Source organism: Tenrec ecaudatus, chromosome 16 (assembly GCF_050624435.1).
Source record: "Tenrec ecaudatus isolate mTenEca1 chromosome 16, mTenEca1.hap1, whole genome shotgun sequence".
NCBI classification, from domain to species: Eukaryota; Metazoa; Chordata; class Mammalia; order Afrosoricida; family Tenrecidae; genus Tenrec; species Tenrec ecaudatus.
This window is the reverse complement of record NC_134545.1, coordinates 51,218,629-51,232,723: the sequence shown is the minus strand read 5'-3', so window position 1 is coordinate 51,232,723 and position 14,095 is coordinate 51,218,629. Positions and strand designations below refer to the sequence as shown.

Genomic DNA, 14,095 nt, shown 5'->3' with positions numbered 1-14,095 from the left:
ACACAGAGAGCTGGCAAAGGCAGGCCCCTCCTCAGCTGGCCGAGACTGGACTCTGGCCACTTGACCTGGCTGGTACCAGGTCTGTGGTCGGGCTACAGTCACTCCTCACTGCCCCCTCCTCTGCCCCTGCTGTTGCAGCTGGGCTCTGGGCACGGTGCCAGCTCTCTGTGCAAGAAGCCCTCTCTGGAAGCCCCACCTCTTGGGGTCCTGCTGTCTTGGCTCTCTCCTCACTGCCACCAGCTCCTGCATGTAGTCACCCCCCTCCAGCGGTCCCGTCTCATCCCCACAGTCACCACAGCCACAGCGGGCCTTCACTGTGTGCACGACACTGGGCGGGCTCTACCCTGGGCTCCGGGGTCCTCTCGCTAACACGTGTCTTCACAAACCTCAGGGTGAGCAGGGCCAGGCCGGCATCCAAGGCCCCCCAGGCCCCCCAGGCCCTCCTGGACCAATTGGACCTCTGGGGCACCCAGGACTGCCAGGGCCCATGGGGCCACCCGTAAGTACCCCTTTCCTCTACCTATGGCCTCCCAACCTTAAAGACCTGTCGCCCAAATTCTCAGGAAGCACTCAACACTTGAGGAACCCGCAGGAACCCAGATCCCTGCCGAGTGGCAGAATGACCGCTGCACTCATGGCCCACGGGGGGAGAGCAGGGGAGCTCATCGTGGAAAGCAGCCCTGGGGCCCACGTGCCCTGAGTGTCCGTCCTCAGCTCTGCTCAGGGCACTCACCAGGAAGCTGGCAGGCCTCCTTTTGAGGGCTCTCACCTGACTCCCAGGCTGGGAACACCTGAGTCTGGGCACTGGGTTCTGAAGGAGGTAGGCAAGGTTGCATCTGAGCGCGCGCGTCCCTCCCTCGCCAACATGCCTCACCTAGTCACAGGGTCTAAATCTTCCTGTAACCTCTTCCCAGGACCCTGAGAGCGGGCCTGGGCGCCCTTCCCTGGGTTACTAGATGAGATAACGGAAGAACAGAAAGGCAGCGAAATTTAGGGGAAGGAACCAAACCAAGCTGGGAAAACCAAAAGGGTTTAAAACACGCTTCATTTTGGCTGCTCGCCCTCACCCAAACCATGGGCTTTTCCCTCACTGAACCAAGCCCAGGTGGTCTGCTTTGTTAAGTGTGGATAGCAAAGAGAACATCGGAACTCATGTTCCGTTTTTTTTCTTCAAATTTTAAAAAAGATCTTTTTTTAGAGACATTTTAAGCTTTACAGGAAAGGCGTGATGGGTGTGCATGGCTCCTGTTTACACTCGGCTGCAGGGCTTCCTGTTGGCATCTGTGGTAGTGTGGTTTCAGTAGGAAGCCCTAGTAGCAGAGTGGGTAGTGCATTGAGCTGCTAACCGCAAGGTCAGCAGTTCAGAACCACCAGCTGCTCTGAGAGAGAAAGACGAGGCTTTCTACTCCAGAGAAGACTTAGCATCTCGAAAACCAACAAAGGCAGTTCTGCCCTGTCCTACAGGGTTGCTATGGGTCGGAACCACCTGGGTGACAGAGAACATGCTTTGGGTGAATCTCATTCTGTTTCTGTGGAGGAAACCAATTAGCCACTGAAGTCCCTGATTCACCAGAGGTGTCCCTCTGTGCTGCACAGTCTACGGGCTTCTGCAAGCTTAATGTCATGTGTTCGCTCAAGGTCAGAGCATACAGGGTCACTTCCCAGCGAGAGAATGCCCCGTGGGAGGATGTTTTCCAAACCAATTATAACAGAGCAGACTCGGACCCCTTAGTTTCTCCAGCACCGGCTGCTGCCTAACACCTGTGGTGGGTGGCACCCACCCTCTCTGTCTTCTCTTTTAAGTTCCAGCAGGCAGCCTCCCTGCTACCCCCTCACAGCTCCCACCATATGCAACCCGGTCACCCCCTGCCCCACCCTGGCACAAGGGCCCCAGCTGGAGTCTGGGGAGACTGAGGGCTTATTCCGCAGGCAGCCAGGGCTCAGGCTGGGAAGACGGGTTTCTTCAGGAGGAGCCCCACGTAGGAAGGGGGTGGGTGGGGCTCTAAGACAAACCACACTGTTGACTGACCATGATGCCTGACCTATGCCTGACCATGATGCCTGACCATGATGCCTGTCAACTGACCTATTAGTGGTCGAGCCCAGGGGGGACACCCACGGCTCCCGTGTGGCTCTCGAGGACCCCGCCTGTGCCCACAGTTCGTCCGTAGTTTTCAGGCACCCTCCCATGCCCGTTGGTTCTCTATAAGTAGCCGCCCACTCGCCCACTATGCGGGGCTCCTCTTGGCCCCCACATCAGCCCCTCTGCTGCTGCTGAGCATCGGGTTGAACCGTGTGTGGGTTTAGTCTGGAGCCTTTTAGCTCTTAGTCCCGAGCTTAACCACGTGCCGCCCAGAGACTCCCTCAGATGGCTAATGCCAACCATTCACAAGTATAAGCCTCACGCTGTTGCTCTTCCGCAGGGCTTACCTGGGCCTCCTGGAACTAAGGTAAGGGCCCCTGTGGGTGTCGTGCGGAGTGGGTGAGAGCGTTCCCTGCAGAAGGGAGGTGGCAGTGGGCACTAAGGGCTGCTGAGAGGTGGGGGATCTTGCCTCAGAGATGGATGAAGCTTGGCTGGTTTCCCAAACTTTGCCCGTCTCTGAGCCAGAGCTACGGCTGGTGTGTAAAGAGCAAGAGAACTGGAAGCTCAAGGCTGATGGGCAAGACACTGGCACAGTGTCCTCACAAGTCATAGTTCTTACAGTGTCAGGATGGGGAGGCTCCTCTGGGGTCATCCGGCCCCGTGTGAAACCCTACCCAGAGTCCACAGCACCACACAGGCTCCCCCCTTTGAAGCTCGGGACCCTGGGGCTCTGGGGAAGAGAAACTGCAGAGGACGGATCCTGCCCAAGCATTTGATAAATGGACACAGAGCCCTGGGGGAAAGGGACATGTTCAAGGTCAGACAGAGAAACGGTCAGTCATGGGACCAAAACGGAAATTCAGGTCTCCTGGGCCCATTGGCCCTCCCCTCCTCCCTTCCCTCTGCCTCCGAGAAGCGGGGGCTTATGTTGAGCAAAACGGTCTGTTGGTGTTGGAGGGTTCGAGGCAGGCTGGAGATTGGCTAAGGGACCAGAGTTCAAGGCAGGCTGGAGATGGACTAAGGGACCAGGGTTCAAGGCAGGCTGGAGATGGGCTAAGGGACCAGGGTTTGAGGCAGGCTAGATATGGGCTAAGGGAGCAGGGTCGAGGCAGGCTGGAGATGGGCTAAGGGACCAGGAGGGCTTGTAGTTTCTTGGAGGGTGGGGGACAGCAGGAGGGGGAAGGGAATAGCACAAGAGGAAGTTTGGCATTGGGGAAGTCCCTCTAATGATCTTTCCTTTGTCCCCCAGGGAGACCCTGGAATCCAGGGCTACCATGGCCGGAAGGTAAGGAGATGGGGAGAGGACCCAGCTGCCCCTAATGGTCACCAGGAAGGGCTTCACGGGTCGGGGTTTGGTGGTTCACAGTATATTTTTGTGCACACACAACTCAGTGTGACCCTCACATAATTGGTCCAAGTGCAGTTAGTATCTTCACTTTGAGGGTGAGGAGCGCCGAGGCAGCAGGGCCTTGGGTAAGTCAGGGGCCTAACTGATAGCCCACAGATCCAGAAAGGGTGGCCCATGCTGGGCAGAGCTCCATTCTGAAGCTGGTAGGAACGTGGAAGGGTCTCTGCCCAGACTTCTGCACGGACAGCTCTGGTAAAGCAGACGGTGCAGAACACGCCCAGAGCGTAGTGCTGTGTGGCTACTGGGAGTAGAGAGACGCATTTCTGGTTGGAGGACTTTGGGGCATCTTCTGTAAGAAGATACGGGTGAGCTCGGCCCGGCCTGGTGAAGAATGGTGGGTGCATCCGTTATCCAATGCTGTGTAAACCCCCACCCCACCCACCCCCACAAACATACTGACCTGCAATGCTCGCTGACTTACCTGTGGGTGCTTTTGCTGGTCTGGCCTGGGCTCACCTAGGCCGCTGCACTACGTGATCTGTGGAGAGCCTGTAGGAGCCCAGATGGCCTCGGGCATGGGTTGGGTGGTTGGGGCTGCCTGTGGGTTGGGGTGCCTTCCTTCTGTCTGTGACCTCTCGGCCCCAGGAGACTAGACAGGCTTCCTTATCGCGTGGCAGGCCCAGGGCGTGAGCCTTATTCCAGTGTCCATTTGCGTCCATTTTTGTTTGTGTTGTGTTGGCTGCAGCAAGCCCTACCCAGCAAAGCCATGAGAGCCAGCAGCGTGCGATGGCTGCGTTTTCGGTGTGAGTGGGCCACAGATTTGTGATTTGTCAACCAGCAACTGTGAAGGAAAATCACATTTCAGGTCGAAAAGCATTGGGGCAGAGGCCCAGAGGGTGGTCACTGAAATAGCCATGCCAGGCCTAGTGGCCGCCACATTGATTCCTACTCAGGGAGACCCCTGTGTGTCCAAGGAGCACTGAGCTCCACAGGGCTTTGGGTTTGTACCCTACAGGGTGCCACGTGTCCCCCAAACCTTGTTTGTTGATTTGTTTGCTGACCTGACTTGGGGAGGGTTATACATTTACGTAGTGAATTCCCTTCTTACTGAACAATGACTGCGCATCCCGTTCAGGGGCACTGTGTCAGCATGCTCCGTCAGGCTAGAAGTTCTGTTCCCCTTCATCCAGCACCGCTGCCCCGCCCTGTGCCTCCTCAGCTTTGCCGGCGAGTAAACACTGGTCCTCGGGTCTCAGAGGATGGCTAAAAGGGACACTCTCCTCACAGGTGGCCTCGTTCATTTCATTAATTGGGCTGGCAGTTGGCCGCCAGGAGTGGGTGAAGTTCCAAGAAAAAGGGTGTCTCAGGACATAGTCTCAGGGGAGTGGTGGTGATGGTAGGGTCAGGGGGTGGGGGGAGGTCCTTTGGTCTCTGTAGGCTCAGGAAGTTAGGGCTTTTTTAAAAAAAGAATTTGATCTGAGATTCTCCACTGTGTTCCTGGTAGGATGGTCGTGATGCCAGGCTCCATCTAGTGCCTCTGGTCTCAGGATGGGTGACGCCCCAGAGAGTTGCCAATGGCTGCTTTTTTGAAAATGGATCATCAGGTTCTTCCGAGATACCCCTGGATGGGCTTGAACCCCCCAACCTTGTGGTCAGCAGCAGAGTGTGTTAACCCTCTGTGCCACCCAGGGACTCTGCTGTGATTATACAGTCAGTGAGTGGGTGGGCTGGCTCAGAGTGCAGCAGTGCTCCAGAAGCCTCCCGGGGTTCCCAAGGCTGCGCACCTTGCACAGAAGCCAACTGCCACATCATTCCCCCACACATCGGTGGGTGGGCTTGAACCGCCCACCCTGTGCTCAGCAGCCGAGTGCCCGTGCTCCTCCTCACTCCCCACTGTCACAGAATGAGCAGTGTGATCACAGTCATCACACACTGGCCCTCTACCCCGACAGACAGACAGACAGACTGGTAGTCTGTAGTTCACAAGCAGGGAAGCCGGGGCATCCAGGGTCCCGGGGCTCATAAGTGGCAGAGCAGGAGTTCAAGTCCAGATCTGGGCCTCTCTGAAGTCCAAGCTTCCTATGATCCTGCCTGCTGAAGGGAGTCCCTCCCATACCCCAATCCTGGCTTGGGGGTGCAGGCGGAGGATCAAGGAAGAGACAGGGAAGACAGACCCTAGCAAGACCGAGAGGCAAGGGCGGGGGGTGGGGGTGAGGATGGCGGGACAGGCAGGGCGGAGGCTTGGAAGGGATTCGGTCACCCAGAGAAGCACATTCCTCCCTCGCTGTAATCAGGCGGCCCCCTGTCACCACGATGTTTTATGGGAGCCTGGCAGTACCCGCAGCAGAGCTGAGACATCTTTAATTAGTTCTGCCTAAACTGAGAAGCCTGTATTGTGTCAGGAAGTGGAAATTATAGCCCCTGGGGTTGCCCCAGTCCACTCCCACAGACTCGCCATGTTTACTACCTCCTAGCAGAGGCTAGGCTTTCCCATTAGCAGGCAGCTTTGCGCTTTGGCTGTAAAGATGTGGCAGGGCCAGCAGAAGCCCTGGGGGGTCATGGCCGTGCCCATGGCTGGCTCCAGGGCTGACAGCTGTTCCCTAGGGCCAGCCAGGAGCCTGTTGCATCCAGGGAGGGTCTTGTGGAGCTTTGAGGCTGTGATCCTCTGGTGGGCGAAGGCTGCAGTGTTTGGCTGGTAGCAGGGCTGGTCTCGGGGGTGTGGCAATGAGGTCCGGATCATGGAGAGAGCTGCATGGAGTCCCAGAGAAAACCAGCATGCTCCTCCTGGCAGAGCAGTGAGCCAGGGGGGTTTGCCCTGGGGCGAAGAGCACTCCTTTTACATGGCTGAGAGTGGGCTGGGGCGGAGGGAGCCTCACACAGAAAGAGCATTTGTAGCTCTGTAAGAGGGAGCAAGCTCCCTGTCCCCAGAGGTGTTCAAGGAGAGGCTGGTATGGGCTTGTCTGGGATGGATTAAGAGGCTCTTCTGTATCAGATAGAAGACTGGATCTAAATCCCTTCCAGTATCTTAGGGACACACACACCCACACAAACACCCCATTGTTGAGGGGTCTGTTTTCTGGGAGGCCTACCCTCCTGGATTTGTTGTCCAGCCCTCTCCACCCACACACCAGGCCTGTCAGCTTGTCACCACTGTTGGGACCCAGGAAGGACCCAGGGACTCCTCCCTACCCCACCTCCCTCTGCCAGACCACGGCAGAGAGGTCTTGGATGGTCTGCCAAGTGGCGTCTGAGCATGGGAGACTCCAAAGAAGCCGGGAGATGAGCAGAGGTCAGAGAGGAAACGACACTGCACCCCTTCCCTGGGGCTGCACCGGAGACAAGGCAGCCCGCCACTAGACTTGCAGGAGCGAGTCCATGTGGGCATCAGGGCAGGGCGCATTTAGGGCATTCTTATGGGAAAAGGAAGGCCTTTAATCACAAGGAGTCAGGGGTCATGGCCTGGAGGGGCAAGGACTGAGTTACAGGACAGCAGGAATGCTTGTCCCTGGAAACTGCCCGGGGCATGGCTGGGAGGGCCAGTCGGAGACCACTGCTGTGGAGAGGCACAGGAACGAGTGGAACTCGGAAGAATTAGCGTGGATGCTGGGCCAGCAGAGGTGGAAGCCATTCCACTGCCCTTCATAGTTGGGGTAGAATAACTCAGACACTTGCTCCACTGGTACTTTGGGGCTCAGGGAGCAGCTGCCTGGGCCCAGCCCCTGGTTCCCCTACAGGAGGCTGCCTCCCAGCTCTGGGTGGACTGGACTCTCAGCAAACACATTTCTGGGCATGATTTATTTCATCAGCCAGCATCACCGCCCACCCCCTGTCAGCTGGTCCAGGCCTGGCATTCTCATCAAGGCCAGCCCACAGCCCCCATATGGGCCCACACCCACACAGGGCTGCCCCTCCTGCCTAGACTCTGCCAACATTGTGCACCTGGTGGGTACCTATCTGATTAGATGCATGGCTGGGTCTCCTTTAAATACTTTGTGAGAGGTAACCTGTGTTTAAAACATGACAGCATTGGCTCTGCTCTGAGAAGCTTGCCTGCCTGAGCGGGAAGCCTCGGGACTGTGTGATGGGTCTGTGGTCCCGACCAGAGCTCTTGTGGCTTGGGGGTCTCCCCGTGAACTAGGCCTCCCCCACCCAGGAGATCCAGGGAGGCCTGTGGCTGATGGCAGAACCCTGGGGTCAGCTGATGCCCTCCCACCCATCTTTCTTCCTGCTCCTCAGGCCATGCTGGCCCTTTTCCTTGCTCCCTCCTCCATCCTCCTGAGAAAGGACAGGAGAATCAAGCTTGCGAGTCAGGGCAGGGGTTCACGACAACCTCCCACATAGCGGGTGGAGGGCCGGGCTCAGGGCCTGTGTCGTCTCACCCCCAGTTGGCAGATTAGCAGGCTGCGGTTCAGGGACTCTCTCCCTTGAGGTCTGCAGCTAGGATGTAACAAGAGTGTAAACCTGGGCATTCAGCACCACAGTAAAGGCCTGGTGACTGTGCTATGTGTCTCAGGACCCCAAACCAAAGCACTAAACCCACTGCAAGTGACTCAATTCAACTCATGGCGACCTAGAGGGCAGAGTTAGAACTGCTCCTTAGGGCTTCCCAGACTAAACTTTATGGCAGCTGACAGCCCCCTCTCTTTCCCTCCAAGTGACTGGTGGGTTTGCAGCCTTGACCTTGTGATTGGCAGCCTAACCCACGGTGCTTCCAGGGCTCCTTCTAAGGAGCCCAGGGACCCATGATTTCTGGTCAGCCACCAACCCCTTTTCCCGGATCGGGAGGACGGAGGTGGGCAGGGAGCTGTTGGATTGGGGCCTTTCAGAGCAGTGTGGGGCACCTGAAGATGGGTTCCTGGGTGGTGTGGCCCGAAGCGGAAGGTCAAAGGACGAGGAGGGAATGGACCACGGCCCATTGCTGCTGACTCTGCCGGGATGATTCCCCAGGATGCTGGGTGGGTCGGGGGGAGGGGGGTGTGCCAAGATCCCCTCTGACTTCAGACAGCAGCCTGTCCCTACCTTCCACCCCGGCTTTTCCTAAAATCTTCCCACACTGCATTTTCCAGAGGCCCTGCACAGCAGGTGGAGTGTCCTCCTACTGTGGCAGTACCCCATGCAGATGGAGGTCTCCTGCTGTGGTCCCAGCATCTTCCCCAAAGCCAGGGAATCCCTGTGTAGCCAGGCAGACCCCTGAAGTGACAGCAGGCCAGGGGACTGGAACCCAGGCCCCAGCTCTGAGGCCTAGTAGGGGAGGGAGGGCCTCCAGCCCGGCCATGTGCTCTCTGGACCCTGTCTTCCCTGCGCTCCAAAACCCACAGATTAATTAGAGTTGGATTTTCTCTTTGGAAAGAGCTACAGAAATCAACTGATCTCCGTTTGAGATGTAAGCCGGCTGCCTGTCCAAAGCGCTGGGCTCCCAGGGGCACCCTTGTGGCAGGGTCACTCCCACCCTTGAGCCTGGCATGCCGTGCGTGATTCCGGCCCTCCTGGGTGGAAGCTGGCTGGGACTGAGAAGCAGGAACCAGGCAGCTTGCTTCCCAGAAGGGAGGCCTAAGGAGTACTTAAGGAGCAGGGGGGAGGAGGACATATCCCTCCTCATCCAGCTCTGCCAGCCCAGGCAGGGGCCCTGGTCCAGACATGAGGCCTGAGCTGCCCGTTGGCCTCCTCCCCTGCAGAGAACAAAGAATGTGTGTGCAGAGTTGCAGGCAGCCCAGCGTACCTCCCCACGCAGACTTGGCTGCAGCAGGCTCAGCCTGTTCGCAAGACCTCCTCTGAGCGAGCTGTTCACGTCCACCCAGTCCCCTGGCCTGACCTGTGCTTGGATGGGGAGCTGGCATGGAAGGCCCTCCCAGACTTCGTTTGCTGCCAGCTCCCTGCCTGGCTTGTATGGCAACAGTAGAGGACCACCTGACAGGCCAGTCCTATAGGGGAGCCCACATCTATCCTGTCACCCCCACAGAGGATGGGGCTTCCTGCCTATACCTGGAGCCAGAGGAGAGGGCCCACTGATGCTGCACGGAGCTCTGTACAAGGCCCAGCCAGACATCCTCAGGGTAACCCTGTCCCCAGGCCACATTAACTAGGATCCTCTTCTCCTGGGCCAGAAATGGGGGCCGGGTCTTGGCACTGAGTTAAAAGACCAGCCCTCCAGAGGTGGGTGGGCAGACTGGGCATTGGCCTGGGTCTGGCAGCCTCTGACATTCACCCTCTGAGAAACTGAGGCGGGACCCTTCACCACACCGGCACCTACAGAACGGCCAGCTCACGTGGCTGAGAGGGGCCCCTGCTGGAAGAAGCAGGAAAAGCAGAGACAGTGTAACCTGGGCCCTGCAGGTGGAGGTGCAGAGACATGAATGAGATCCCAAACCAAACTCACTGCCATCAGGTCAATGCCCACTCATCGTGGCCCTAAAGGACAGGGTAGGACTGCCCCTGCGAGTTTCCGAGACGAACTCTTCACCGGAGTAGGATGCCTTTCTCCCGCAGAACAGGTGGTGGTCTCGAACCACTGACCTTGCAGTTAGCAACCCAACTCGCATTGATGAACAGTTTGGAGCTTTCAACCAAGAAGAATGGAACGGGAAAGGGGTCTCGGAAAAACTCAGCAGGAGGAATCAGAAGCATGTTACCTGTCCCCTTGGCAATAGGCCCAGGCAGCCCACTAGCGCCCGTCCGCCAGGCAGCAGTGACTGGGAGTCCCGGGCAATGGCTCCAGCCCTCTCACCTCACTTGCCCAGGGCTGATGTCTTGTGGCAGGTGACGAGCCCAGTTCCCCATGCAGAGGTCGGGCTGGGGCAGACCGTGTAGACAAGCCCTGGGAGAAAGAGATCAGTGAGGTGGAGAGAATGGACAGGATGGGGTCAAGGGAGGCCGGAAGGGGGGCACCAAGGGCTCCTGGGTCAATGGGGGAATTAAGAGGCCTAGCCCAGAGGGAAGGGAAGGGGCGAAGGTCACCAGCCTAATGAGAAGGCCTCCCTGCCAGGAGGCTCCAAGGAGCCGGATTTCCCAAATGCATCCTTCTCTTTCCTACGCAAGCCGACAGATGTGGGATAAAGTCAACCCCGATTAGCCAGGCGTGAGCCCCGGTGTGTTCAGAGCAGCTCCTGCAGAAGCCAGCTCCTCCCTCCTCCCCTGCTGAAGTGCCTGCTGCTGCCCCTCAGTGGGTAGGGAGAGCGTAGCCCCCCACCCCACAGTTGAAGATTGACCCAGAACTGAAACCCTTGCCCCCATCAAGCCCACTTCTGGAGCTTGCAGCAGCTCTGAATTGCACCCCTGCAGCCCTGGGACCCTGTCCCTCCCACGGCTGTGCCCGGCAAGTGAGCCCCATGGATCTAGTCTAACAGCCTCGTTTTGAGATGTGGAGCCTGGGATGGGAACATGGCCTCGCCATGGGCCACCCAGAGAGCATGCCTAACTTGTTCCGGCTCCCAGGAGTAGAGGTGGAAGGGCAGTCACGGACATTGGCGGGAAACTGAGAAGAGGACAAACAGGAGTCCTCTGAAAGTCGGGATCTCCCGAGCTGACACCCACCTGTAACCCTCCTGCCCTCCAGCTCTGCCTGGGACAGTCCAGTTACACAGCACCGGGCACCTCCACTGCCCCCGGGCAGAGAGCGCTGGGCTCATTGCCTTGGACAACTCCAGGCTGTACTTTAGCTGCAGTGGCTGGACTTCAGATGAGATCCTCTGGCGCTCTCTGCTGGTCACAGAGCAGACCTGCGCTTGCAGGCAAAGTCATGCCCCAATTAAGGACCCAGCCCGGAGCAGAAATGCTCTGGTCCACAGAGCGGAGGTCAGTCCATCTGTTACTTGGAGTGAGTCAATGGGCCTGTGTTCACATCCCTGTTCTGCCTCTTTCCAAGCTCCGTGACCTTGGCAGTCCTACCTGTCTCTCTGAGCCACAGCTGGCTGTGAAACAGGAGGGGCTTCCTTTGAGATGAAAGGAAGGCGGGTGTGGTGGACTGAGCCCAGTGTGAGCTGACATGTGCACTGACTGGCCCCACCTGTCTCTGCCCTTCCCCAGGGAATTCCTCCCAAACCCAAGACTGGCTCAGGCCTGAAGCCCCAGCTTGTCTCCTGTGAGGTGACCCCCTAGTCCAGCTCTGCCACCCAGCTTGGGGCACAGGGGCCACTGGTGGGGTCAGGTGAGGGAAGGCTTTGGCCCTTGGAGCCTTTTGCAGCATTGAGACCTGACCCGAAGAGGCAGGCATGAGTGCAGGGGTACAGGTGACAAGGACAGGGAAGCCCCTGCAGTGGGGAGCCAGTGTGGGCTGCTAACTGAAGGCTCGTGGTTCAAACACACCAGCCATACCATGGGAGAAAGATGAGACTGCTGGCTCCCCAAAGGCTGATGGTCTGAGAAACCCTATCTAATAAGGTCACTAATAAGCAAATGTGGTGAAGAAAGCTGATGGGGTCCAGCTATCAAAAGAGATAGCATCTGGGGTCTTAAAGGCTTGAAGGTGAACAAGTGGCCATCTAGCTCAGCAGCAACAAAGCCCACATGGAAGAAGCACACCAGCCTGTGTGATTATGAGGTGTTGAAGGGAGCAGATATCAGGCATCATCAGAACAAAAAATCACATCGTTGTGAATGAGGTGGGGTGCAGAGTGGAGACCCAAAATCCAGCTGTAGGCAAGTGGACATCCCCTTATTGAAGGGTCGCAAGGACGAGACGAGCCAGTCAGGGTGCAGTGTAGCAACGATGAAACATACAACTTTCCTCTAGTTCCTAAATGCTTTCCCCCCACTGTCATGATCCCAATTCTACCTTACAAATCTGGCTAGACCAGAGGATGTACACTGGTACAGATAGGAACTGGATACACAGGGAAGCCAGGACAGATGATCCCTTCAGAGTGGCGATACCGAAGGGTGGAGCAAAGGTGGGGTGGAAAGGGGGAACTGATTACAGGGATCTATATATAACCTCCTCCCTGGGGGAAGGACAACAGAAAAGTGGGTGAAGGGAGATATTGGACAGTATAAGATATGACAAAATGCTGATGCAAGGGGCTTAAGTGGAGAGCAAATGCCTTGAGAATGATTGGGGCAGGGAATGTATGGATGTGCTTTATACAATTGATGTATGTATATGTATGGATTGTGGTAAGAGTTGTTTGAGTCCCTAATAAAATGTAAAAGAAGAAAAGAGAAAAAAATGATTAGGGCAAGGACTGTACAGATGTGCTTTATACAATTGATGTATGTATATGTATGAACTGTGAAAAGAATTGTATCAGCCCCAATAAATTGTTAAAAAAAAGATATGACAAAATGATAATAATTTATAAATTACCAAGGGTTCATGAGGAGGGGGAGAGCAGGGAGGGAGGGGGGGAAATGAGCTGATGCCAGGGGTTTACGTGGAAAGCAAATGTTTTGAGAATGATGAGGGCAATGAATGTAGAAATGTGTTTTACACAATTGATGTATGTATGGATTGTGATAAGAGTTGTGTGAGCCCCCAATAAAATGATTTAAAAAACAGTAAGGCCGCTATGAGGAATGGAGTCGTGCTGGTGGGGCTGGGGTGTGAGGTTAGTGTCATACAGAGCTAAGCTTCTTAAAATGTGGTGGGGAGCTCACCTTGGGGCATGAATTTGGGGGTCGTAAGAAGTTGAGTAGCAGCAAGTTTTCTGACTGTGCAATAAGCCACATCGACTGTGTAATGTATCAGAACCAGAAAGGCAGGTGTGTGTGTGTGTGTGTGTCCGTGCATTCATGTGCAGAGGGACTGCTGGCCCCGCCTCCTTCCCCCCAGCCCATGAGGCACTCAATCTGTCCCCTTCTCACCTCACCCTTCTTCCCTCCTCCAGGGAGAGCGGGGCATGCCGGGGATGCCGGGCAAGCATGGAGCCAAGGTACCTGCCCCCAAGCCCTGAGCACGCCGGAAGCCCCCAGCCTCCCACCCCCGCCTCACCCACCCTCCCTTGTCACGGCCTCCCAGGGCCTTCTCGTGCCCACCACAAGGCCCTCCAGGCGCCCTTTGGTGGCAGGCCTCCTCCACAGTGAAGAAACTGAGCCCCAAGTGGGGAATGGGGGTACCCCAGGTCATCTAGGTGGTGCTTTGGGCATGTCTTCCTCAAAGTACATGGTCTTGGGCTGATATGGAAGTGGGGTTCACTCAGCCTTCCCCAGCCCACAGGAACAGAGGGGGTCAGGGGCTAGCCCCACTCCCACATCCGGGATCCACGGTATTGGGTGAAACCAGCCCCTTTGTTTTGTGTTCTCTGCTACTCCAGCCCTCTCCCTCCCTTCCCTCCTCATTTCAAATTTCAGTCAAGCCCCCTAATTCTACCCCAGGGGGGGTTCCATCCAACCAGCCATGGCCCTCCAAAAGGGATCCCACTGGGGAGGTGAGTGGGTGGGCACATGAAGTGCTGCAAAACCTCCTGAGCCAGCCCCTGCACCCCCTTGTGTGGCTCTGGGGGCTGGTGTGCAGTCAGACTGAGGTTTGCTCCATGCCTCCCCAGTACAGAAAGCTGTGCCTTTCTCTTCCAGGGGGTGCCCGGGATCGCCGTGGCTGGGATGAAGGTCAGTTGGCCTTCGCAGGGCTGGCCGGGAGGGGCCGGGAAGGGCGGAGGTGGCCAGACAGGATCAGGAAACACTGTCCTTCAAGCATCATTGAGTCGAGAGACACAAGCTGGAAAATGAGTCGATGT

General features: G+C 56.9%; 1 protein-coding gene across 1 annotated transcript in view; it reads left to right on the top strand.

The window, feature by feature from the left end:
* COL13A1 (collagen type XIII alpha 1 chain) overlaps positions 1 to 14,095 on the top strand; it is a 203,832-nt gene that overhangs the window by 127,414 nt on the left and 62,323 nt on the right. The window contains exons 16-20 of the mRNA XM_075533429.1: positions 392 to 499; positions 2,424 to 2,450; positions 3,333 to 3,368; positions 13,250 to 13,294; positions 13,935 to 13,967. Of these exons, the coding sequence (XP_075389544.1) occupies positions 392 to 499; positions 2,424 to 2,450; positions 3,333 to 3,368; positions 13,250 to 13,294; positions 13,935 to 13,967 (249 nt within the window). The remainder of the gene's footprint in view (positions 1 to 391; positions 500 to 2,423; positions 2,451 to 3,332; positions 3,369 to 13,249; positions 13,295 to 13,934; positions 13,968 to 14,095) is intronic.